The sequence below is a fragment of the Aquila chrysaetos genome, chromosome 24 (assembly GCF_900496995.4).
Source record: "Aquila chrysaetos chrysaetos chromosome 24, bAquChr1.4, whole genome shotgun sequence".
In the NCBI taxonomy this organism is placed as follows: domain Eukaryota; kingdom Metazoa; phylum Chordata; class Aves; order Accipitriformes; family Accipitridae; genus Aquila; species Aquila chrysaetos.
The window spans coordinates 13,477,366-13,499,763 of record NC_044027.1 but is presented as its reverse complement, the minus strand read 5'-3'; the positions used below and the strand labels follow the sequence as shown (position 1 = coordinate 13,499,763).

General features: G+C 49.3%; 2 protein-coding genes and 2 long non-coding RNA genes across 6 annotated transcripts in view; 2 read left to right on the top strand and 2 right to left on the bottom strand.

The window, feature by feature from the left end:
* Positions 1-763: 763 nt before the first annotated feature.
* On the bottom strand, positions 764-3,321 carry LOC115335466 (alpha-1-acid glycoprotein 1-like). The gene is made up of 6 exons (XM_030001191.2): positions 3,154-3,321; positions 2,338-2,480; positions 2,042-2,112; positions 1,600-1,701; positions 1,243-1,343; positions 764-1,022 (listed from the first exon to the last, which is right to left on the bottom strand). Exons 1-6 carry the CDS (start codon positions 3,262-3,264, stop codon positions 960-962), a joined length of 591 nt encoding a protein of 196 aa, XP_029857051.1. The 5' UTR covers positions 3,265-3,321; the 3' UTR covers positions 764-959.
* A 1,326-nt stretch (positions 3,322-4,647) lies between these two features.
* On the top strand, positions 4,648-22,242 carry LOC115335087. 2 transcript variants are annotated; one of them, XR_005931349.1, is made up of 5 exons: positions 4,648-5,362; positions 7,173-7,307; positions 8,220-8,280; positions 8,481-8,640; positions 16,317-22,242. It is a non-coding gene; the product is annotated as an uncharacterized LOC115335087 (long non-coding RNA). The 2 variants fall into 2 exon arrangements; XR_003921354.2 differs by lacking the exon at positions 16,317-22,242 and having other exon boundaries at positions 4,681-5,362; positions 8,406-8,496.
* Positions 6,095-22,398, bottom strand: part of COL27A1 (collagen type XXVII alpha 1 chain) — a 164,868-nt gene continuing 148,564 nt past the window's right edge. For both annotated transcript variants that reach the window (XM_030000304.2, XM_030000305.2), the window contains 18 exons: positions 22,237-22,290; positions 20,730-20,783; positions 19,122-19,175; positions 18,939-19,046; positions 18,437-18,544; positions 16,838-16,945; positions 14,494-14,547; positions 13,833-13,895; positions 13,282-13,335; positions 12,507-12,542; positions 11,378-11,395; positions 10,950-10,985; positions 10,590-10,616; positions 10,282-10,347; positions 9,721-9,889; positions 9,443-9,552; positions 8,414-8,632; positions 6,095-7,834 (listed from right to left, as the gene is read on the bottom strand). In XM_030000304.2, coding sequence (XP_029856164.1) covers positions 7,688-7,834; positions 8,414-8,632; positions 9,443-9,552; positions 9,721-9,889; positions 10,282-10,347; positions 10,590-10,616; positions 10,950-10,985; positions 11,378-11,395; positions 12,507-12,542; positions 13,282-13,335; positions 13,833-13,895; positions 14,494-14,547; positions 16,838-16,945; positions 18,437-18,544; positions 18,939-19,046; positions 19,122-19,175; positions 20,730-20,783; positions 22,237-22,290 — 1,485 coding nt within the window. In that variant the 3' untranslated portion in view covers positions 6,095-7,687. The remainder of the gene's footprint in view (positions 7,835-8,413; positions 8,633-9,442; positions 9,553-9,720; positions 9,890-10,281; positions 10,348-10,589; positions 10,617-10,949; positions 10,986-11,377; positions 11,396-12,506; positions 12,543-13,281; positions 13,336-13,832; positions 13,896-14,493; positions 14,548-16,837; positions 16,946-18,436; positions 18,545-18,938; positions 19,047-19,121; positions 19,176-20,729; positions 20,784-22,236; positions 22,291-22,398) is intronic.
* Positions 8,927-10,588, top strand: LOC115335088. The gene is made up of 2 exons (XR_003921355.2): positions 8,927-8,988; positions 9,093-10,588. It is a non-coding gene; the product is annotated as an uncharacterized LOC115335088 (long non-coding RNA).

Here is a 22,398-nt window from a genome sequence, read left to right as displayed (position 1 = left end):
TAATGAGGCACCGTGCAGCCCCCCCTGCCTTGAGTGGAGCCCAGGAGGGCTTCAAAGAGAAGGGAAGGTGTTTTTGCTGTCCTTGTCCGAAACAGGCCATAAAAATGGGGCTGGAGGGGCCCCAGGAGGTTGCCCCCGTCCTGCTGGATGTGTCCCCTGCGGCAGCTCCCCTGACCCCCCCGTCCCGCTGCCATCCCCGTGCCACCACGCAGAGCAGGACCTGCTTTTCTGGCTTTATTTCTGTTTGCCTTTTCCTCTGTGGTAGTGGAGCCTCCCCGAGTCCCTCGGTCTGACCCTGGGTGACGGTTTTTCCCATCTTCTCCCCCTTCCCCTGCTCAGAGACAGCCGGGGAAGGCGCGATGTCACCCCGTGTCACCCCACCCGCTACGACCCTTGCACAAGGGTGGGTGATGCAGGTGGAGCCTCGTGGGATTTGGCTTGAAAATTCAGGGTGGGATGTTCAGGTGCTAAAAGCACTTTGGCTGGTTTGAATCACGGTGGAGGAGACCCGAGGGGGTCGGCAGGTTTGTGCGTCTCCCTGTGGGGTCGGGGCTGATGGGTGGGTGCTCGTGTCCTGATGCCCCGTGGCTGGAGGGGACCTGCCGGCTGGGGTGGCCATTCCTGCTGCCACGCTTGGCCCCGGCGGGGTTTTTCCAGGGCTTTTCACACCTCTCAGTGGGTTTGGAGATGCGGCATTCTGGGCAGGGCAGGCAGGAGGGGGTCCTGCCCTCATTCCCGACGAGGATGCAGCAGGAGCGGCAGGTGGTTGTAACACAGAGGTTTATTTCGGGTCCGGATGAGAACAGGAAAATTGGGTGTTTCATCCAGGAGGAAAAAACGAAACATTGATAGAAAGTCCTGAGGCTGAGCTGAGCCTGGCCGGCGCCGGCAGACAGGCGTGCCCCTGTGGAGGGGCTGGAGGAGGATGAGGATGGAGTGGCCAACCCAGCCCACGGGGGTTACCCCACCTGCGGTTCCTCATCGCCTTCGCCTGTCTTCTCCCAAGGCAGGGGACAGGCGTCCTGCGGGAGATGGGGAGAGCGGCCGTCTGTGCCCCCTCACCCCAAAACCACCCGAAGAGCCAGGAACGGCCAGGGTGGATGCTTGGGGAGGAGAAGGGACGCACAGAGGGGCAGCCGTGGTAGGGAACCCATCTTACAACACCCACCCGGACCCCCATCCCGGCCGGTGGCAGGAGCTGGCCCGGGTTGGGGCTCGCCCACCCTGGGGACGGGTTCGTACCTTTTCGGAAGTGAAGAACACCTCCTCCTCGGTGAAGCCCTGGCAGCGCAGGTGGGCATTGAACTCCTCTAAGTGCTCCTTGCTCACATTGGGCGTCCGTGCTGTCAGAGAGATGGGATAGTAAAAGGAGAAAGGGGGGAAAAAAAAAAAAAGAGAGTTTTAGGGGGTGCTTTGCTCCTTGGTGGTCCCCATAGTGCAGACAGGGAGCTCGCTGCCTGCCTGGCCCCATCTTTCCCCTCTCCGTATCAGGGGAAAAGGGGCTTTTTGCCCTGCCTGCAAGAACTTGGGATGCCCATGCCCATCGATGTGTCTCCGGGCAGGGATGTGCCCCACGGATCTGGGGCTGCATCCACTCACCCGAGAGGCTCAGACCCGGGAAGTTGGCGTTGAAGTGCTTCAGGATCAGCAGGTCCTTGTCGCTTTGGATCAGTTCAGCCCTGGAAACCACCTGGTCATCGACTGGAAGGCACAGGGAAAGAGCGGGGTTCCCCGTTGGTAAGCGTCGCCCTGTGCCGGGGCTCGGCCGGGGCAGAGCTGGTAGCATGGCGGGGGCAGCTCATCCCCTTTACCCTGGGAGACTCATCCCAGTGGGGACCAGTCCGGTCCCACAGCACTGCCGTACCCGTTGCACGGGGTGGAAGAAATTTTTTCCCCCATCTCCAGACAAGTTTTTAGATGTAAAAGGGCTTAGTGCTGGAGGCTCAGGGTGCCAAATACCAGCGGGCAGAAGCGGGAGGGTGCAAGGTGCATCTGGTGCCCACCCCCCCATCCCAGCCCTGCGCCGCGGCTGGGGCTTTACCGTGCACCAGGGTGGAGTTGTGCCAGAAGACCTGGATCTTGCTGGTGTTCCTCACCACGCATGTCTCGTTCCTGTGGGACAGAGAGGTCAGATGGGGCAAATACCCCCCCAAACCACCCCAACCAAACCCGAGGGATTCAGAACTCAAGTCGGGCTGCAGAGCTTAAATAAATTTGGCATAGCTGCTCTCCAGCCCCAAATTTATGGGGGTGTCTCAGGCCAGAGGATGGCACCAGTGGGTGGAAATGCCCCTAGGGACGGGGGAACCAGATGAGGGGGCGAATCCCCATGCTTACACTCTCATGGTTTCGGTGACATTGAGCTCGTCCTCGTGGCTGCCAGGAAAGAAGGAAAAAACCGCGTATTTCACCACCTTCAGCTCTGCCAGGTGAGGCGGGTACTTGGAGGCGCCGGTGATGTAGACCCATTTTCCCAGGAGCTGCAGAGAAGAGGGGAGCGGGGAAGGGTTGAGGGGGGGGCCATGCCGGCTTCACCCGTGGGCACCACATGAGTAAAACCAGACGCTGTGCCCTGCCATCCCACAGCCACGAGCACCCTTGGTAGGTGAGTGCCCTGGGCAGGGTCTGGGCTGGGTGAGGGGCTCTTGGTTTTTTTTTGTCCCCTCCCCGCTAAGGCAATGCTCCAGCTCCCGGGACGGCCAGCTTGTTTCTGCGGTGGTGCCCCTCCTGCTCTGTGCCTGGCTCTCATCGCTTTCCTCCCATTAAACATCCCCAAGGGACTAAATGCTGTTTATGCAGTGAAGGGTTTTGCAGATGGAGACTCGTGACCCAAGTACCTGGCACTTGAAGGACTTTAAAATAGTGGTGAAACACTTGGGACGGTGCTGCCCAGCCTGGTTTGCACAGAGATGTGGAAGCAGGAGCCCCCTGAAAGCGCCTGTTCACGAGATTATGGGTACAGAGCTGCAAGGCTTCACCCCTTCCCCACGCTCCTGTGCAGCAGTCTTGATTTTTTTTTTTTTAGGAAAATAAGCATGGACAGGCAGTGAGATAAGCACTGAGCTGCTGACTGGGTTCATAACCTCTTCCTGCACCCGTAACGGCTAGCGATGCTGATAGGAAAGGCGAGGACAGGCCGAGGGCAGGGCTTACCCCAGGGATGGTGGTATTGTCGAAGGTGACCGGGACGAGCGGGGCGCAGCTGGGGTGCTCAGCGGCGAGGGCGAGCGGCAGCCCCACGAGGAGGGCGAGGGAGGCCAGCATCGCCTGGCCGGCCGAGAGGAGGCTCCTGCTCTGACGGGACGTGGCTCGGCTCCGTCCCTTATATACGGCCGCCTGCAGAGCTGGATGTCCCCAGCCCCGATGTGCTTGTTCAGCCGTTGGGCTGTTTGCTCAGGCATGAAGCAATAGCAGACGGAGGAAATTAAACTTGCAAAAGCTTGGATTTCTCCAGCACAAAAAAGATGAAAAAAACTAAACAAAACCCCAACCCCTATGTTTCACCAATACGGGCTTTTGTTCTCGGAAACTGCAATTAATTTTGCAGTGCCTGGCAAAGCGCTCGGCTGGCTCCAGGTGTGTTTGGAAGCCTCGGGGGCACTGAATGGCACCTGGACGTGGCTTTCCTCCACAGGGCAAATAAATCCCCATGGTGGTTGGGTGGTAGTCGTTCACCTGCGGGGCTGTAAGGGCTTTGGGTCTGCACCGGTCTCGCTCCTCGCCGGGGCACGGGGCTGGCGCTGGGGTTCACGTGTGCTCTTGGCGGGGGGGACCACGACGGGGATGGGGCCGCGACCTGGCTCTGCGGTTCGGTGTGCGCAGCAGGATTAGGCCCTGGGAGTCCTCGGCAAAGGAAAGACATGGACCTGTTGGAGCGGGTCCAGAGGAGGGCCACAAAAATGATCCGAGGGATGGAACACCTCTGCTATGAGGACAGGCTGAGAGAGTTGGGGTTGTTCAGCCTGGAGAAGAGAAGGCTCTGGGGAGACCTTATAGCAGCCTTTCCAAGCTTAAAGGGGACTTATAAGAAAGATGGGGACAGACTTTTTAGAAGGGCCTGTTGTGATAGGACAAGGGGTAATGGTTTTAAACTAAAGGAGGGTAGATTCAGATGATATAAGGAAGAAATTTTTTACAGTGAGGGTGGTGAAACACCGGCACAGGTTGCCTGGAGAGGTGGTAGATGCTCCATCCCTGGGAACATTCCAGGTCAGGCTGGACGGGGCTCTGAGCTGTCTGATCTAGTTGAAGATGTCCCTGCTCATTGGGGAGGGGGGGGCTGTTGCACTAAGTGACCTTTAAAGGTCCCTTCCAACCCAAATCATTCTATGATTCTATGATAAGCTGCACCATTTAAAAAAAAAAAAAAAAACAAATAAAAAAAACCCACCCCCAACAACATCTTCTCCTCCCCAGTGGTGCCACTTTCCTGAGCTGACCCTATCCCAGCAGCTGCAGTGAGATCCCTTAAGCCACGAAATTTGGGTTTGGTGTTTTCCCCCCCCTTTCCAGCTCCCTCTTGCATGCCCGTGGCCTTGCGGTGCTTGCTGCTTGGGGCTTGTCTCAGCCCAGCCTTGCAGTGATGAAGTGGCCTTTGGGCTGTGGATGCTGATAACATAACTGATAATTTTAAGTAATCTAAAGTAACTGGTAGAGACAGGGACTTTAATAAATTCTGGTTGGAGGGGGGGTGGTATGTGGCAAGGGAACAACTGGTGCAGTAGGCTCAGACTTTTAACAAAAATAAATTAATTACAACTTCTTTAAATGCAGATCTCTCTATTTAACAGTGTCTTGTAGCTCCTCCAACTTTGGCCTCATAATTAAGTAAGTGCATTGATTTATTTAGTAAATGTGTTTGCTTTTTCACTGACCACAAGCAACGTGTTTCAGGAACAGCTGGCTCACGTGAGAGCCGCTCAGCCCCAACCGTGCCAACTTTTAATGTGCTGCCAACGCTGACCTGGCACCGTCTCCCAGCACCCACCGTGCTGGGGGGCTCCCTCGGCCCCTCCAGCCGCAGGATCGCTGCCGGGAAGGGGCACGGCACGGCGTGAGCAAACACAGCCCGGCCCCTTCCCGCTGCCCCTGACGCAACCCGGGAGCAGCCAAGAGAGCTCCTGGGGCATGGTGTGACGGGGGGGTGTGGGGGGGGTCACCCCATGTCCCCCTCCCCTGGGTCGGGCCCACAGGGGCTTCGCTGCTGCCTCCAACGTGCGCGCTGCCTGTGGCAGCCGAGAGAGCCGTGAGGTTTTAGTCTGAGGCTGGGCTGGGGCCAGGAGACCTCTAAGGAAGGAGAAGTTGGGTTTCAAAGTCGGCTTGGAGCAACTGAAATGCGATTTGGGCTTCAGCAATGAAAAAGGTGAGCTCGGCTCTTTTTTTTTTAAATTTATTTTTTTCCTTCTTGCTCCTCAGCACTGTCAGGATGGGGACATGGAAGAGGCATGGGGTGATGCATAGCAGCAGGGAGCCATTGGGACCCCAGCCTTGTTGTGCATTTAGCATCATGCTGAGGGTTGGGCAGGTTATGCTGTGACCAGCACCAGAGGAAGGGTTTTGGGGTGTGGGTTGGGCTCCCTGGGTCACCTGGGGGGGTCTCTGGGATGTCACACCAACATCATCAACCCTGAGCAACAGGGTATTTCTGTACCTCTTGCCCACTTAGCTTCCCATGAAGAAGCAAAAAAACCATACCAGTCCCATTTCATTGCCTCAGTTTTAAATATTTATTTAACGTCAAAAAAAAAAAAAAAAAAAAAAGGAAGAAAAGGAAAAAAAGCTTTATTGAGAACAAATGGTAACTTCAGCCTCAAGAAAACACACAAAACCGATGGCGAGAGGACAAGAGAGGGAGCAACCTGGGAGTGTGTGTGCAGGGGAAGGCAGCAAGCAGGCAATGAGTGATGGTGATTTTGGCCTGGGGGTGCCGGGGCAAGCCGGCCCCGCGCAGGGGTGAGGTATTTCTGAGCAGAGGCAGGGCTGCGTGGAGGGTGAGGTATTTGGGATAGATCCTTGTTAACCTTTTCCGATGGTTGTTGGAAACCAACCAGCAGGCAGTAGTTAAAAAAAAAAAAAAGAATACACAAAGAGAGACTCACATATAATTTTTTTTTTTTCCTCAAAAAAATAAAATCCATAGTCCATATGAGACATGAAAACTCCAAACAGGCACTGAAGCATTTCCGATACAGTACAGCTCTGATTACATCAATATTATTCCTTATATAGAATTAAAGATTACCATAATTATCCTCTTTAAAAAAAAAAAAATCCTCCAAATTTACATATAGAGACTAAATTTCTACAAAACTTAACAAAACAAAACCCCTCCAAGCCTGGCTGGGTTCTGAAACAAGGTACCATCATGTCAGTCTTGACAGAGGGGCCAGACAGAAGGGTTGCAGAGCTGGGTTTAAATACGAGCTTAGACCAGGGAATCACTGCACACGCAAGCCAGCACGGACGTGTGGCCAACATGACTACAGCAAAACTAGTGACAACCGACTCAAAAATAGCTCTCTCTGAGGCTCAATGCTTCCAGATGAGCTGTATCCCTCACTCCCCTCCCAAAGCAGTGAAGTGCTGATTAACAAAAAAACCACCCAAACAAATTTGCTTTTAAAATATCCTGTAAGTTATTTTGGACATGGTTTGAGTTGTTGCGCACAATTGACATCCACGGCAGTTAAAGGATCCCTTTAAAGGTGACTGTTTCTCTGATTTAGCTGTAGATCATAACCTCCTCTCTTCCTAGAGAGATGGTCCTATGGGCTTTTTTTTGGGTCTGTGGCAAGACACTGTAGCACCTTCACAACCTTAAATAGTTTAAAGTCATATATATAAAATAACACACTTTTTTAAGAGCACCAGAGATTTCACAGTGAGAGGTAGAAACAAATCAGACGAGCCCATCCTCTCTCTCTATTTTAGCACCAATCTCTTCCCCTCTCCTCCTTCCATTCCCCTGTCTTGGCTTCAGGACTCTCCCCTACCCCAACACCACGCATGAGAAGGGGTGTTGATTAAACTCACCCATGGAAGGAGGAACTTAGTTTTTTTTCTTTTTTTTTTTTGTTTTTTTTTTTTTTTCCTTTTTCTTTTTGCTTTAAATAATATAATATATATATTTTGTTTCTTCTAATATTGCACATCAAAATGCTTCCGGTACACAGAGCAGCCAGATTCAACTTGCAGCTCCGCCTGGGAGACCTGATGCAGCACATGGCCATCCAGAAGGCAACGAGCTCTGAGAGGGAAGCTCTATCTTTTAATTACTTTTCAATGGAAAGAACATTTGGTAACTCCAGGTAAGAGAAAATGGGGGGGGGGGGGGGGAAAAACAAACCACACGCTGCAAGTTGCTTGAGGTTTCTCTCAATATTTTCTTTGGTCATGGAAAAAGCTTTGTGTGTGGAACCGCTTGCAACATCTAGTCCCCTGATCCCTTTTCACTGTTCACGTCCCGACTGATACCCGCTTCTCCTACGTCCTTGTTATTCCTCCTTTCAACAATCTGCTGAGTTCAGTAGATAACGGGTTCTTTGAGACCTTGAGCCAAAGGCTAGAGCAAGAGTTGACCCAAAGATACAGCCCAGCTGTCCTTGCTGCAGAGAGGTGGGAGAGCCTCTGTAAAGACATAGGCCAAACACGGGGTCAAAGCCTTGGAGCCCGGTTTCGATGGCTTTGTTCAAAGGAAGCACACGGGGCCGACCTCGAGGTGATATTGTTTTCCTGGCTCGGATGGGGGAAGGTTGTAGATGTTGACAATTGGCAACTGCTGAGGGTCCTGTGTCCGAAATGAAAAGAGAGTCCGATGCCAGCGTCCATCCTTGATCTATCCAGGCAGGAGGGACAGAGAAAAAGCTGTTTAATTGGGGGATGAATCCTGCTGGAAAGGAATGCGTTTCACGAGGTATAAGCTTGAAAAGCCCTGCATGAGACAAAGGACTGCCCTTTGGGCTGAGCGGGTGTGGGGTGAGGTTTAGAAAGCATTTTGGGGAACCCTTTATCCTGGTCAAGTTGATGGCAACTGAGCTTCACCAAACACAAACTCCTAATGCAATGAACCCAAAATGCAGACACACGGCTACCGACTCAGCGTGGCATCAGGCAAGAGCCAAGACTACCGCCTTTGGGTGGCAACTCCCTCTTCTGCCGTTTAACTGCTGCTACACCTGACGTGTAACTTTGGAACTTAATTTTTTGCTTTCTGTTTGAAGGCAAGCTATGTAACAGGAGTCGCTATAGCACCCTGGACTGGAAAATTAAAGTGGTGAACAGGTAAACTAGACCCTTCTTCCCCTTTTTTGGGGAAGAATAAGGAGTACAGGTATAACTCAAGCCTTGCCATGTGTCCTGAGCGGGTTCAGCCCGGCATTTCTCTCCACCTCTCCCCTCTTTCGCAGCAACGTACCTTGCAATCATCGGCTGCCACTTCTGGCCTGAGCTGCCCATCTGCCTCAAACATCTGTCCGTTCCAGGCCCTGAAGCGCACGGCTTTTTCTGAAGGTTTCTCGGATGAGCCTTCCCGCCAGACGGAGGTGTTCAGGCAGTGGATGGTGATGTGCTGCACCACCTCTGAGCTCAGGAGGCGGAGAAAATTCATCTGGACTCTACCGATGTCAAAATCCAGCTGTGAAGGTGACAGAGATGTTAGGGTGTACCCCTGCAGTGGGGTTGGAGGGAGCTAGCGGCAGGGTTAGTGCAAGATGTGACAGCAAAGGTGGTCCCTGTACTGGGCTTCAGTCTGGAGTTGACCATGCATGGATGTCCAGAACCGCATCTGGCGTGAGTATGGGCATAAGGGCCAGATGCCAAGTCAATCTGGAAAGTTTTCATGGGGGCACAGCAGGTCCTTTATTTTTCAGAACAAACTGGCAGGTTCTTAAGTAGGAGGAAAATAATGTAAACTTTGAATTCAATACACGCTTCTGCAAAGAAGAAAAGCAGCAAAGCAGCAGGTTCTAGTTCATCTGCAGATGAACCCAGGTATTGTTATTGGTATTTTTGGTACAGGTGCTTCCTCAAGAAAAATCCTGTAGCATTAACTTCACTGGAAACCTATATATTTAAAGCTGATCTCACTTTTTCAGGTGGCAGAAAACAAAATGCAAGGGTGACCTGAACATAAATTAATTCAACAAAGCGTTTGGGAGCAGCGTGTTTGCAAAATTACTGGCTTCTATTAGGGTTATGGGTTAACTAAACATTGCTGGAAACGTACTGCTCTGTCTTGACAAGAGTCAATAACAGTCTTAGGTATATTTTTTAACTGCATGAGAGCCGTTCTGAATGTTACAGCTACACTACCTTTGCCTCGAGGAGAAACCAGTGTGCTGTGTCATAGCGGTCACCGTCTGGTGTCCCGGGACAACACACCCCTGGGTAAATATTTCATAATAGTAGTATGGGAAATGCTGTGCTGGGATCGAGCTGTGTGTACCTTGGAGACGGTGATGGGGCTGAGACACGTCTGCCCACCATTGGTGAAGTTACAGATGACCTGTATGGTGTCCGAGGAACAGCCAAGATTTGGGTCAATCCAGTAGGTACCTGAAGAAACAGAGTATTCAGGGATTAACAAGGACACTTAACCTTTTTGTGAATGAGAAAAGGAAAGTTTTGATTTCTGCATTATTGGTCCCAGGGAAGGAGACCTGTTTGGGCCATGTGAAATGGCCCTATGGAGGATGCAGCCTTTGCACACTCAGGGCTTCCTACCATCATTCATCTTCTGTTCACAGTTCATGAGGTCTCGACAGATGCGTGCAGGGTTTTCCTTAGTTCCCAGGGGTCTTTTGATGCTCTGAATGAGGTTGCTGAGGTAGTGTAGAGTCTTAAAGATCTCCCCTCCGTGGTCCAGCGTGAGAAGGTCTGGATGTTGGTAACCCTGGAGAGGAAAGGAGGCAAAGTGAGCTGTGCCTTGGGGGGCACCAGGTGCTGTAACCACAAAGGTTTCAGGTTTTTCTGTGGGAAAACTCAGTGGGCCAAAGACAGGCCATGCTGGCTGGGATCCAGCGAGCTACAGCCCTTGCACCATCCTGAACGGGACATCTCTGAAGCGCTGGCAGAGTCTGAATCTTCACAAAAGAGTAACACAACAGAACGACAGCCTTTAGCTGGATGTCTGCATGCATAAACCCCAGTTATTCCATGAGAACAGCGACAAACCAGAGCTTTGTGTATATAAACTTTAAGCACACAGAAAGAACAAGCAACACTGTGACCGTTCCCGGCCTCCAGCTCCAGCAAAGACCAGTGAGTTCAAAAGTACCCTCGTACCTCTGTCTTGAGCGCGGTGTTCGAGTCGATTAGCGTCTGGAAGGCTGCCCCAAAGCTGTCTTGTTGCTAGTGTGGGGTGAAAAAGATGGTAACTGAGACTGTTAGAAGCTGAACATGCCCTGATGCAAGCAAATGCTTCTCGGTCTAGGGCTGCGATTCAAGCATTGCTCTGCTAACATAGCATTTCTTGCTGGACCTGAGTGTGTGTCTTCAGGGTCCCAGCAGCTCTTTCTGGATGTCCCATCAGCACCTTGGCTCTGCGTGACTTATTATCATCATTAATAAACGTACAGAAAATGGCAACTTACAAATGAGGCTGGAATTCCTGGCGGTCCCTACAAATCAAAGCAAAAAAGGGGCATCAGCCAGAAAGATGGGCAGTCACTATTGCAAAGATATTCAGTCATGTCCTTTTGAAATCCTCTTTCCCGTGGAGTCCCTCAATGCAGACGAGTGAGAGAGGCAACAATGCTGTCTCTATAAAATATTTGGAGATGGTTTGGACTAAAGCGCGAGAAACACTGGTCCATTCACACGCACATTTTTGCATATGAGGAATGGGGCTAAGCTGTAATTTCCAGTGAGTGAACAGTCCCCCTGGAGAATATCACAGCAATAATTTTAGCTTGTTTCAATAATGTCTTTGAACTCTTTCCACGTATACGTACCGGAGGGCCAGGGTGTCCTCGTGGGCCTGGAGGACCCTAAAGACAGAGTGGCATCAGTTAGTGAAATGTCTTCAGTTTTTGTTTCCATTTCTCATGGTTGTCACTAGCATGAGTCTGTTTCCTGCTGAAATCCTCCAGATTTTTGACATTTTACAGCATCTTCTCCCTTAAACCCTTCAGGAGACAGGATGTGGACCCATTTCCTCCATCTCCCAACTCCGGGTGCATCTGTCTGCACCTGGTCCATTCCTACTGTATCCCTTGTTCCCAGCCCTTAGCTCCTTAGCTATCATTAATGCCCTACCACCAGGTACTCATCACATTCCCTGTATGCACAATTGCCCACCCTGCAGCTTTACATTTGCTAAAAGCAACTGTTTTATTTAAATAAAAGATATTAGTCAGAAAAAGTGATTTTGAATACTCACCCTTGGACCTTGCAGACCCTGCAGAAAAAAAAGAAAAAAACAAAGAAAAAAAAAGAAACAAGGCAGAAGCCATCAGAAGATGCTCATTAATAAACCAACATCTCCCTGTACAGCCACGTGCTGCTCCCGAGGTGCCTGCACAAGGGCTAGGTGCTGCACTGGAAGGACAGTTGAAACCGGGACCCAACAGTGTCTGCCAACAGCAGAGAGGTTATTGCAGCAAAGGATGCTGATGGCTCTGACACCAGCAAATTCTTGCTCTGGGGCTCAGGTCCCCGCCAGCACGCTGTCCTCTGCTGTGCCCATGGAGGTAGAAAATGGTGAGCAAGAAGAAACAGAGGCAGCACCCTGGCTTGTTAGAAATGTGCACTGGGATTTTTGGTATCTGTGGGGCATTTGCTTATGAGAGGTCTCGTTTGAAGAAGGCATGAAACAGCCTTCTGCATTAGCCACACAGCTGTGTTTGCTGGGCTCCGATGCCTGGCCCAAGCCCCCGCGTGCAGGAACAACCACTGGTTGCCAAAGGAAGTAACCTGGAGAGCAGGGGGACCCGTGTTATGGGAAACAAGGAGGATGAACAACACGTATCCAGTATACCCCACACATCCCCTCTATGATAAGAACGCCAAGGAGCTACGAGAAGGCGTAAAAGTCCATCAGAGCCCCTGCAAGAAGGGGACCAGAGGAAGAGCAGGAGGCGAGAAGATGCCCTGGCACTGCTGCACCAGCTGTGGGGGCTGCACCCAGGCAACGCTGCTACTTAGACGGGTCCTGTGCCCCTGGCCTGGGCAGCCTGTGGCTTTTTGAGCTGCCATTCACTGCGGTTTGTTCCTGGAGACGCCACGGTCATAGCTAACACGGTAACGTGTTAGCTTTTGCTGCGTAATTGGGTTAAGTAAATGGAAATTTTAACAGCAGAGTGGGTGTATATGCGCACGCGTGGATGTGCACGCACATACGCGTGCGCACATGTATAGATGTGTACGTCTTGCCCTTGCGGGAGCCTGATGCCACCACACTGAGCCAGAGCCCAAGCGGGTGCAGCGGAGCCCGGCGTGACTCTCGGTTGCTCAAGGAGAGGGACCCTCTTAAGAGCAGGACGCTCCCAGGGGTGCGGACCAGCACTTACCGTTTCTCCGCGGCTGCCTTTGTCTCCCTTGGGCCCCTGTTAAAGCACACGAAGCAGCTGTCAGTGACAGTCAGCAAGCTGCACTGCCGGCATGTGTTGCCACACAGAAGCTCCTTGGAAGGACCCAAGTGCATCACTAAACAAATCAGCTCAGGTTGCCATATTGGCCCACCCATCCCGAGGCAAAAAAACAGCCGTTACTGGATGTTTTGGCAATGCCGAGTTCATCTTACTGGTTTTCATCTCTGCCAGTAGCAGCCTCTGTACTGAACTCTGAATAGCTTTATGATCGTGTTTTTATGAAGCACTGACCTGAACTTTAGTTTGTGCTCAGCGCCTTTGGCATTTTGGGGCAGGCAGGGATTTTCCAACACTTCCCAGAATCAAGCTGTTCCCAGTTTAATACATTTATCAGTTTTTTGGGTTTTTTTTCCTGTGTTTTTTTGCACCCCTCAGGCCAAGTTCTTTGGAAAACCTGGCAGCTTGCTTTTGAAAAACTGCAATAACATTCTTGTCTTCTAGTCTGAGCCAATCTATCGAAAAACTTGCACTTAGGTAGAGTTGCTCGTCACTTTTAAGCTAATAATCTCCCTGCAACTGTATATGCAGCCAGAGACTAAACCTGCACTTCTCTCAAGCTGCTTATCTTAAAGACCATTTTGTTTCCCTCGTTACAGCAGAACTTGGGATTTAATTATGCTGGCCTCAAGCATCTTGGATCTCAAACACTATGCTCTTCTCAGAAATACAGGCAGAAAAAAGTGCAGATACTTACTGGGCTTCCCGTGGGACCCTGAATGCCAAGTGGACCAATAATTCCTTCTTTTCCCTAGAAAAGAAAAGATAGGTGTGAACCATCACACGGGAACCGACGGTCGCTTTTACCACAGCAGACTCAGTAAAGACACTGAATCTCTTTGCTGCTTTTGAGCAACATGATAGTGGTATTCGCTGTAGCTGAAATCAAACTGTTTCAAAACATAGGTCCAAAGACACAAGCCCTCACAGTACGGTTGTCACGACCCGTGTAAAACCTCAGAAATTCCAGAAATAGAAAGACCTCAGTGAGGCTGGGGTGGTCTGTGCTGTGGTCATAGCAGCATGACTGTCTCCAAGGCAGAAGAGACCGTTGCATACGTGGTCACCTACAGATGTGTTCAGATGTGTTCTGGTGGCTCAGAGGTGGTGCCACGGCTGTGGCTTGTCTGCCGGGCAGGCGGTGAACAGTGCACTGTGCTCCTTATAGCACCCTGTAGCCTCACAGAAATAGAGGATGAAGGAAGGAAGAAAATCCTTCCAAACCAAACAAACTGAAAAACCACTCACCATGAGACCAGGCGGCCCACGTGGTCCCTGAATGCCTTTGAAACCAAGGTCTCCTGGGGGGCCCTGCAAGCAAAAATAAGATGCCAGGTCCCCTTAATAAACATAGCCCATGTTTATGCCCTTGCTTACAGCTCTGCTGCAAGGAGAGAGGTGCTGCCTCTTGTATGTGGGAATGGGAAGGTCCAAGTTTTAAAAAATTCTTTTCCCACTCCTGTTTTGCAAGCCCTTTATTTTCTACAGAAAACACACTGGTCCTTCTTCATCAGGAAAATTATATGCTGATAAAATGAGTCTAAATTTCAAATCAAGGCTCTCAACTTTAGGAATGCATATCGGTATCTTAGGTACAGACTGATGACTGATGCTGGAAATACAAGTGCCTGAAAAACGTTCAGGTTGGGAAAACAGCTCTGAGGTCTACAGGACAGCCCTTTTCCCTCTACTGTCTACCCATTTGAACAGGAATAAGCTCCAACAAAGCATATGTAAATGCACACTCATTTAACAAATGAAGATGCATAAACTAAAGAAAGTTGGAATCACGATTCAATTTCAATAGTTTCTGCAGAGCTGCTAATAAAGTCTTTGCAACAATTATTGCATTGTCTGTCCCCAGTAAACAGAGACTAGAAAGCCAACTGGTCACAAGACAGCCTCTTACCTTTGGCCCAAACATGCCCGCAATCCCTGGAAATCCTGCCTCGCCAAAGTCTCCCTGCAAATAACAGCCAAGTCAAATACAAGAACAAAGAACAACAGTAAGTTCACATTGAATGGCTGGTCACTCGAAGATGCGCCAAGAGTTCAGCAGCTTCAGAGAAAGAAAAATCCATTAGTATTCTTCAGTCTAAGCAGGACTGATGAGAAAGAAGTATGAAAGAAATCTGACGGAGGAATTACACAAACATCAGGCTAAAAGCAACTCCAGAAGATCTCATAGATTCGTAGATTACTTGGGTGTCATAGACCAAGACTTTTTGCCCCCCAAATGGGAGGCCTACCTACATTATTTCTAGCAGATGCTTGTCTAGCTTGGACCACAGTCAGCAGAAGCAGGATGGAGAGCATCTACACTGAGATTGATCTTGGAAGTTCACGCTGCAAAAAAACGGCCTCAAAGCCCTTTAAAAACAAGCTCTTCTTTTATTTCTAATACCAACTGCACTGATTTACTAAAGGATAAGTTCAAACTATGCTCATTCAAGCTGTCAAAAAAGTGCATGTTCCTACAACATAACCTCCCACTCAAACCCAGGAAAACCATGCATATCCTCTAATTCTTTTCCTATTCAACGCTGCAGGGATTTTTGCTCAATTTCGTAAGAAAAATAATAATAAAATATTTGGAAGGCCATCAAGCTTGGATTAGCACATAGCACACACTCTGAGAATAAAAAAAACCACTGGGTAGCATGTCCTTATATAAACACCCTCATTTCACCACCTTTGAGATGTATGTCCTTTGATATTTCTGGGCTTCTCAGATGTCAAAATGCGAAATGATTCAACGTTAAAAAAAAAGGGCAGAAACATACACCAGATGATTCATCTACAGAGTTAGGAACATCAGAGATGGAAAAGGCTTATTTGGACTCTCGGCAGGACTATGTGACCCATGTTGGATTGTAATTTACAGGATGTTTTACAATGTCTTGTTCAGCCCCGTTGTAAATGACTCAAGCGATGGGGTTTCCACCACCTCTATTACAAGGCTATTCCAGAGTCAGTCTAGAGACCTCACCGTTAGGAATTTTTTCCTGCCACGACAGTGAGAAATTGCTTGGCAAGAAAGGGCTCGGTTGGACTCAGTGGAGCGTAAGAAACTTTCCAAGGATACAAATTGATTTAACTGCCCATTTATGGATCCTGGAAAGGAAAACTGCTACTAACGGAGGACTAAGGTCTTTCCCGCGTTAGGAGAACCAACCAAGCCCTCTTTCTAGAGGAATTTCGGGCAAAAGTAAATGGGAAGTCAGAAGGGTTTAAATGCCATGGAGTCATTTCAGCTAAGGGGACCCGATCACTAGTTATGCAGCAAAGTAGGCAATGGCAATACTGGGCAAGTGAACCTGCCACCTGTCGACACAAGAGGCAAAATGATAGTTAGTTTGTTGTTGGCTACTGTCTTTCAGCTTGAATACTGCCATCACAGCGTTTTATATAAAATACACAAACAAGTGTATTTTAATTGAGGTAGTTGGGGTTTATCTTGTCCCTTGTTTTGTATTAGTCCTAATCTCTCTTTTCCTCATGTTAGTTTTACATCTGTGGCCTAACTAGACCCTCTGATGGTGGTCCCAATCTAAATAGCTTAAGTATTCTCAATATAGCCTCAAGCTGATAAAGTGTGACACATCAGTGCTAAACTGGGCAATCCCACCAGCACAATAAATAAAAGCAGTAAGAATTAGGAGCCTGCCTTGGAGACAGGTGTGGGTATTTAACTTCTGCTTTGACCGAGGGCTCTTGGTGTTTCTCCCACAGTGCGCTCTGAACTCACAGCTCCACCGCCCTCAAAACTACACCGATGACGCCCGCTCCTGCACCTCCTGCATGACCCAGCAGAGCTACAGACCCTCCTCTGCACCTTTTGGATGGCTTGGAGTGCATAGTTCACCTCCTACACTCAACACCTCCCACAGGCTCCATGCACCGCTCTCATAACAGCTCTCATCGAAGACACTGCTGAGGGGTGTTTGAGCTGGCTCTGCAGCCTGGCTGCCAGCACACACCACGGCCTTGTAACCACAGGCACGAGGATGACGTGAACAGTCACGCTGCCTTGGATTAGATATCTCTGTGCACAAGGGAGCAGTGAAGAGCGGGGAAGTGCGCACGCTGAAGAGAGCTGTGCCGACACTCCTCCACTCACGCACAAGCTGGTTATGGGTCTTCTGTAAAACACCCTCCCAGGGTTCTCCCTGCTATCCCAGCCTGTGGATCTACACCCTCTCCTGCAGGATACAGCTTGGAGTCAGGTCTGATCAGCTCCATTCATCACTAACCGGCTGTCCTTTGGGTCCCGGATCGCCAGGGCTCCCTGGAAGGCCGGTTCCTCCTGATGATCCTCGCTTCCCTGTTTGGCCAGTCTGTCCAGGCAATCCTCTTTCACCCTAAAAATAACAGAATGCAAGTAATTCCAAAGGACAGGAGCTAAATATAACAACACTCAGCCAAAATAGCCATAGATGGAAAGCTGGAAAAGAGTGGCTCATCGGGATAAGGAATGTGGTTTCATCAGGAGATGCCTCAGGTCTGCTAAGGCGGATTGTTGCAGGATGCACAGGGTGAGACCAGCGATGGGCATGGCTGTGTCCCCTCCTGAGCTTCATGCAGAGCAGGAGCTTCAGCAGAGCTGTACTGCCTGCGCCAGGGCTAAGGACAGCGAGGTCCGAGGGGGGTGAAATGTCTTCTGTTTGCTCTTCCATATGTTGTCTGTCCTGCCCTGTCGTTTCTCATAATCTCTTCCCCCCAGCAGGCTAGCAATTGATGATTAATCCATCTAAAATGTTGAAGACATGCCAAGACTTTAGCTGGAGGGCTTCAATCCAGAGGCTGCAAAGCCAATATTTTCCCCAGCACCAACTCTGCAACTTAAGGACAAGAGAGGGGCTTCTGAGACCCAGCACCACACTTTGCTCCCCACCTCTTCCCCTTGCCAAGCCCCAGGAGCAGTACAAGCCCTGGCTACTCGATCTGGGGCAGACTGGGAGAGAGGAGCAAAGGTGGCAAGAGCCTAGGATGGTTGAGCAGCTGGAAAAGGGGCAACGAATTTCCCTGGAGCCAGGGTATGAATCTGTCATAATGACACAAGGGTCTTTCAGTCATTTCTGGTAACAGCCTGTTATTCTACCCAAGGCAGCTGGAGGGCAGCAAGTGACAGTTCAAGAGTGATGTGTTATGGGAGGCATAATTTAAATCAGACCTGATAGCCTCTCCAAACCCAGCTGGAGTCTTCCTATTTACAGAGTTTCTACAAACAGCTGAACTGCTATTGGTCCAGTTTACATCCTGTGGCCAGCCTGGACCAGGGCAAGGACCAGGAAAAAACCCCAAGGTCACTAAAGCAGCTTGTCCCTGCTTCCACCCAGAGCGATGTCCAAGCCCATACCGGTTCCAGCCGTTCCAATCCAGTAAATATATGCTGAAAACCAAGCAGCACAAATTTCCCTTCAGCAGTTCAAGTGTCGCAGGGCAGCAGCTAGAGGACACCCAAATTTCCCATGGAGTCATCCATCCTGGACATCCTACAGGCAGGCTGTAGCAGTTCCTTTGCAACTTCTCCAAGGCCATGTTTTTTACCCAGGATTCTAATGAAAGAAGGCTAAAGTGTTCATAGTGTGGGTATGTGTATCTGTAGGCTCCTGAGCTCCGTGAACTTTGACAAAGGAGGAGGGGTCTCTGGGACATTCAACTGCTGTGAACGTCATGAAAATGGATGGATGATGGACGGATGGGGAGAAAGATCTATAGAGTCTCTAGCTAAGTGAAAGATGGCAGCATGAGTCAAGACTTTATTAGACCTTGGAGAATCCAAGCTCTAGAGACAAGAAGCTCACAGACTGGACTGCTTGTAGCAGTATCTCAGGGAGTCAGAAACTCACCTTGAATCCTGGTGGTCCCTGTGCCCCGGGGAGTCCCGGTATGCCAGGGTTCCCTCTTTTGCCTGACATCCCTGTCACACCTTCTTCCCCATCATCACCCTGCTCTCCCTAGAAAAGAAACCCAGAAGAGGTTATGAAACAAGATGCTCTTTCTACATTTGCACAGCTTCTGGGGGGACCGGGGAGAGGTGTGATTCTGCCCTCAGCAAGCATCATGCATCTGGGCGTGGATGGATTTGCAGAGATGTATATAGAAGTTTGTGCATGCAAGTATCAGTCAGGCTAGAAACACCGGTTTATTTGCAGACTTGGCCATGTAAAGGCAGCTGCTGCCTCTATGTGCATGTGAGATATGAAAAGGAGCATATGATCCACTCTGGGTACATGTAAACTGGAATATCTATAGCTGGACTACATCCATTTCTCCTGTGCTACGTTTTAGTTTTCCAGGTCCTAAGCTGCATTTGCTATTGATGCTCTAAGGTTACAGTTGCAAACTCACCAGCATCCCAGGCACGCCATCCTTCCCAGGCACTCCATCCACTCCAGGGGCACCCTCTTGACCCTGCCTTCCCACCACTCCTCGAGGACCTGGTAGCCCAAGGATGCCCTAAAATCACAAAGGTGTTAGCGATGGAGCTCCCGGGCAGCATTTGCTGGGGCAGAAAATTGAATTTTTACCTACCGGTGAGCCTCTGCTCCCTGCGTTGCCCCGTGTTCCTTGCTTTCCTTTTTGACCCTGCAAGTAAAAAAAAAGACAGACATGTAAAATTGCAGCAGTTCTAGCACAACTCCACTTGGGAGCCTGACTTCAGGGTGTGCTTTTGGATAATAGTTGGAAAGAGTTTTATAAAAAGGAGATTTATAAAGTCAGTTGCTCCAACACTGGGGAATGAACTGCTATTTGGTTTTATTACAAGTGATTCTTCGTATGTCTTGAGAGTTCTGGGGCAGGAATGAATAGCTAGAAGGCAAGGACCTACATTTTTCCTAATACAGAGCAGATGAGGACAAATAAAGCAGGATGAACTCAAGGGAGGACTCAGTGCACTGGCAAACATTAGAACAAGATGCTTAAAACCTGCGTCCTCTGTCAATTCACTGACAGCGCAGTGCCAAACCAAGGACCCAGCAAGTCTTCTGCAGGGCATTCAGCAAGAGCTTTTCTCTGTGAGGTAGCTCCTACTATTTTGGAAAGTTAATGGAAATGAAAAGGGTATCTTGTGTCTAAAATTTGCAATGCTGCTTTGTGAATAAAGATGTAAAAGAAATACTCCTGAGGTTTATTAGCTGTAAAAAGGATTAATTTCTGCAGAATGAATGGAAAACTCAGCCTCATCACCTTCACTAGGGCTCTCTTAGTGAGGTCATGTACTAATGTGCTTTTAAATCGAAGCATTGCATTTTCTGTGCATTGTTTCTCCATCTGCAGGGACCAGGCAGGCAAGCTACATGAAAGAAATACTCCTGGGGGTGCTTTCTCCGCTATTCATTAGACCCAAAGGCAGTTCCAGATTGTCCATCGATGGGTAGAGTTTATTTATCTTATCGCCTGGTATGCTTTTTGCCAAGAACACCTACTGTAGGTTAAACTATCTTCTGGCATTACCCCAGCAGGGTCAGATTAAAAATCCTGACATCTGCCAAAATGGAGCAGGAATTTGCTGAGTATTGAGGTCACATTCTTATGTTTTAGCAAGTAAAGTCCCTGATCTGTGAGAATAATTAGCAAGCTGTCCTTACAGCCAGATGTGGAGGTAGGAGTAGGTATGAGGTACCCCAAAGAACGTTGAAGGACCCATGTGTGCTGTGTTTTCTTGCTCAATAAGGGCAAGAAGTTAGAGGGACTCTTCCAAGAAATGTAACTGCATGGATAATTGGACTCCAAATCTGGAAGGTTTCAAGCTAGAAAAGTTTACGGTTCAAGTGAAAGAGAGAGACACTTGCCTGGCTCAGACCTCCTTAGGGACAGAGGAGCCAGCTGTGGCTGGAAGCACCACAAACAGGGGTATGGGAAAGAGACACAACCCATGGCAATGACTAAAGACCTGCCCAAGATTCACCCATCATGCTGGAGCTGTAATTGTCTTGATCTCCGGCTTCACAAAGCCAACAAACTATTGGGCTTGGACACTCAAATGCATGTTTACAGCCCTCCCACCAGGTTCTCCACAGCCTTTCAAGGCGTAGACCATAGGCCAAATCATACATGCTGGGGAAAAAACATGAGTCCCCTTAATTAGGCATTTTCTTTAAACTTGGGACACTATAAATCTACCCTGCTGAAACCTACCACATCACCTTTGGATCCCTTTGCTCCTGGCTGGCCTGGTGGTCCAGGATCCCCCTACAAAACATAAGCAAGAAAAATCTGCTTGAAATTCTCTTCTGGCAGTATCCTGCATGAAGTACAAAGAACAGCATTTTTTGTGCCCTAACAACGCTGACCGTATGGAAACAATTCAGGGGAACAGCCTGTGCTCAGACAGGCCTCCTGGGAAAAAAGGAGCAAGGAACTGTCTCCAGAGAGCATTTAACAGGGTGTCAATTGGAGAAGAAGCAATGCTACCCCCTCACTTGGGTGGTGTTTGCATTCACGGAAATCATTCACTAAATTCCAGATGGCGCCTGGAAAACAGTGCTGGGAAGTGGGCAGGAAGGAGCCTGTTTTGAGAAAGGTACTGCAGAAGCTACGTGCAGAACGAGTAGTTTATACAGTGACTACATCTTTAGTGTTGGTACTACCTCCCTTTTGCATGCTGCAGCCCTTTCCTTGGTTTCGCCTGGATGTCAGATATTAGAGAGCTACCTATGGAGGAGTAAAGCAGAGAGGGTATTTCACTACTCTCTTACTGGTGTCTTCCCCATCACACACGTCTCCATCTTTTCTTCTGGCCATCCAGTATTTTTTTGTGGGTATTTGTGTCAGGGGCAATTTCTGGTCTAATATCAAAGAAATGGTAAGTAAAGACACATCTGCGGAGCTCTCCTTCTTCTGCTCGTTTCTGAGCCACGTGGTTCTAATGGCTCTTTATTAAAGACAATCCTAAGCTCCTGCTTCCACCTGAAATGCTGACATCTGAGGGGCTACCACCCCTCAGAATAAACTACATCCACTGGGGAATGCAGCAGCTCTACCCATTTCTAGGCCATATAACAGAGCAGTAAGATTTTACCCCAAAATAGAATCCGTTGTTCTTCCCAGGAGCCCTACAAAGAATGGGAGTTGATTCAACCTTATTTCCCGATATGAACTACATTTAACGTGCTGCTGCACTCACAGTTGCAATGGTCACATATACAAATTAGATGCTGCCGTATATAGCAAGGGAATAAAAAGTCCTTCCCTTAAATTTGGATATAATTTAGTTTTTCATAAATGCGGTGGTTTGAGAGGAAACACCATGCAGGCAGAATAACATGGTCTTACCTCACTACGCACCAGCTCTCACCAGCAGCATACCAAATGTATCATTTCCAAGCGGACCCTTCCACTGTCATTATCATCTCCCACTGCCCATCTCCTAAGATTTCTAGTCCCTCTTGGATTGTTCAGAAAAGGCAATTCTGGAGACAGGCTTCTGGGAGTGCCCCCTCTTCTGTCACCCATTCATTAGTCTCAATGTGTGACTCAAAATGCCCATTCTATAGGCCTGCCTGGCTTATGGAAATGCACACATTGCATTTCACAGCTCACCACACATTCCTCACTGCAGCCCTTCCTACCTTCCTTCCTTTTTGCATCTGTTTTTCACATGCATGTGACATTGGGTAGCTTACAATAAAGCGGCATCTCTTACAGGTAAGCCTTGCTGTCCAGGTTTTCCTCTTTCTCCATCGAGCCCTTCTTGACCCTTAAATAAAAAACAGAGGGGGAACATGTGTTTGTTCCTGGGTACTTTTGTGGCAATGGGAAACGAAACCAGATGTAACATTCTGCATGGGGCAGGAGAAGATGTACA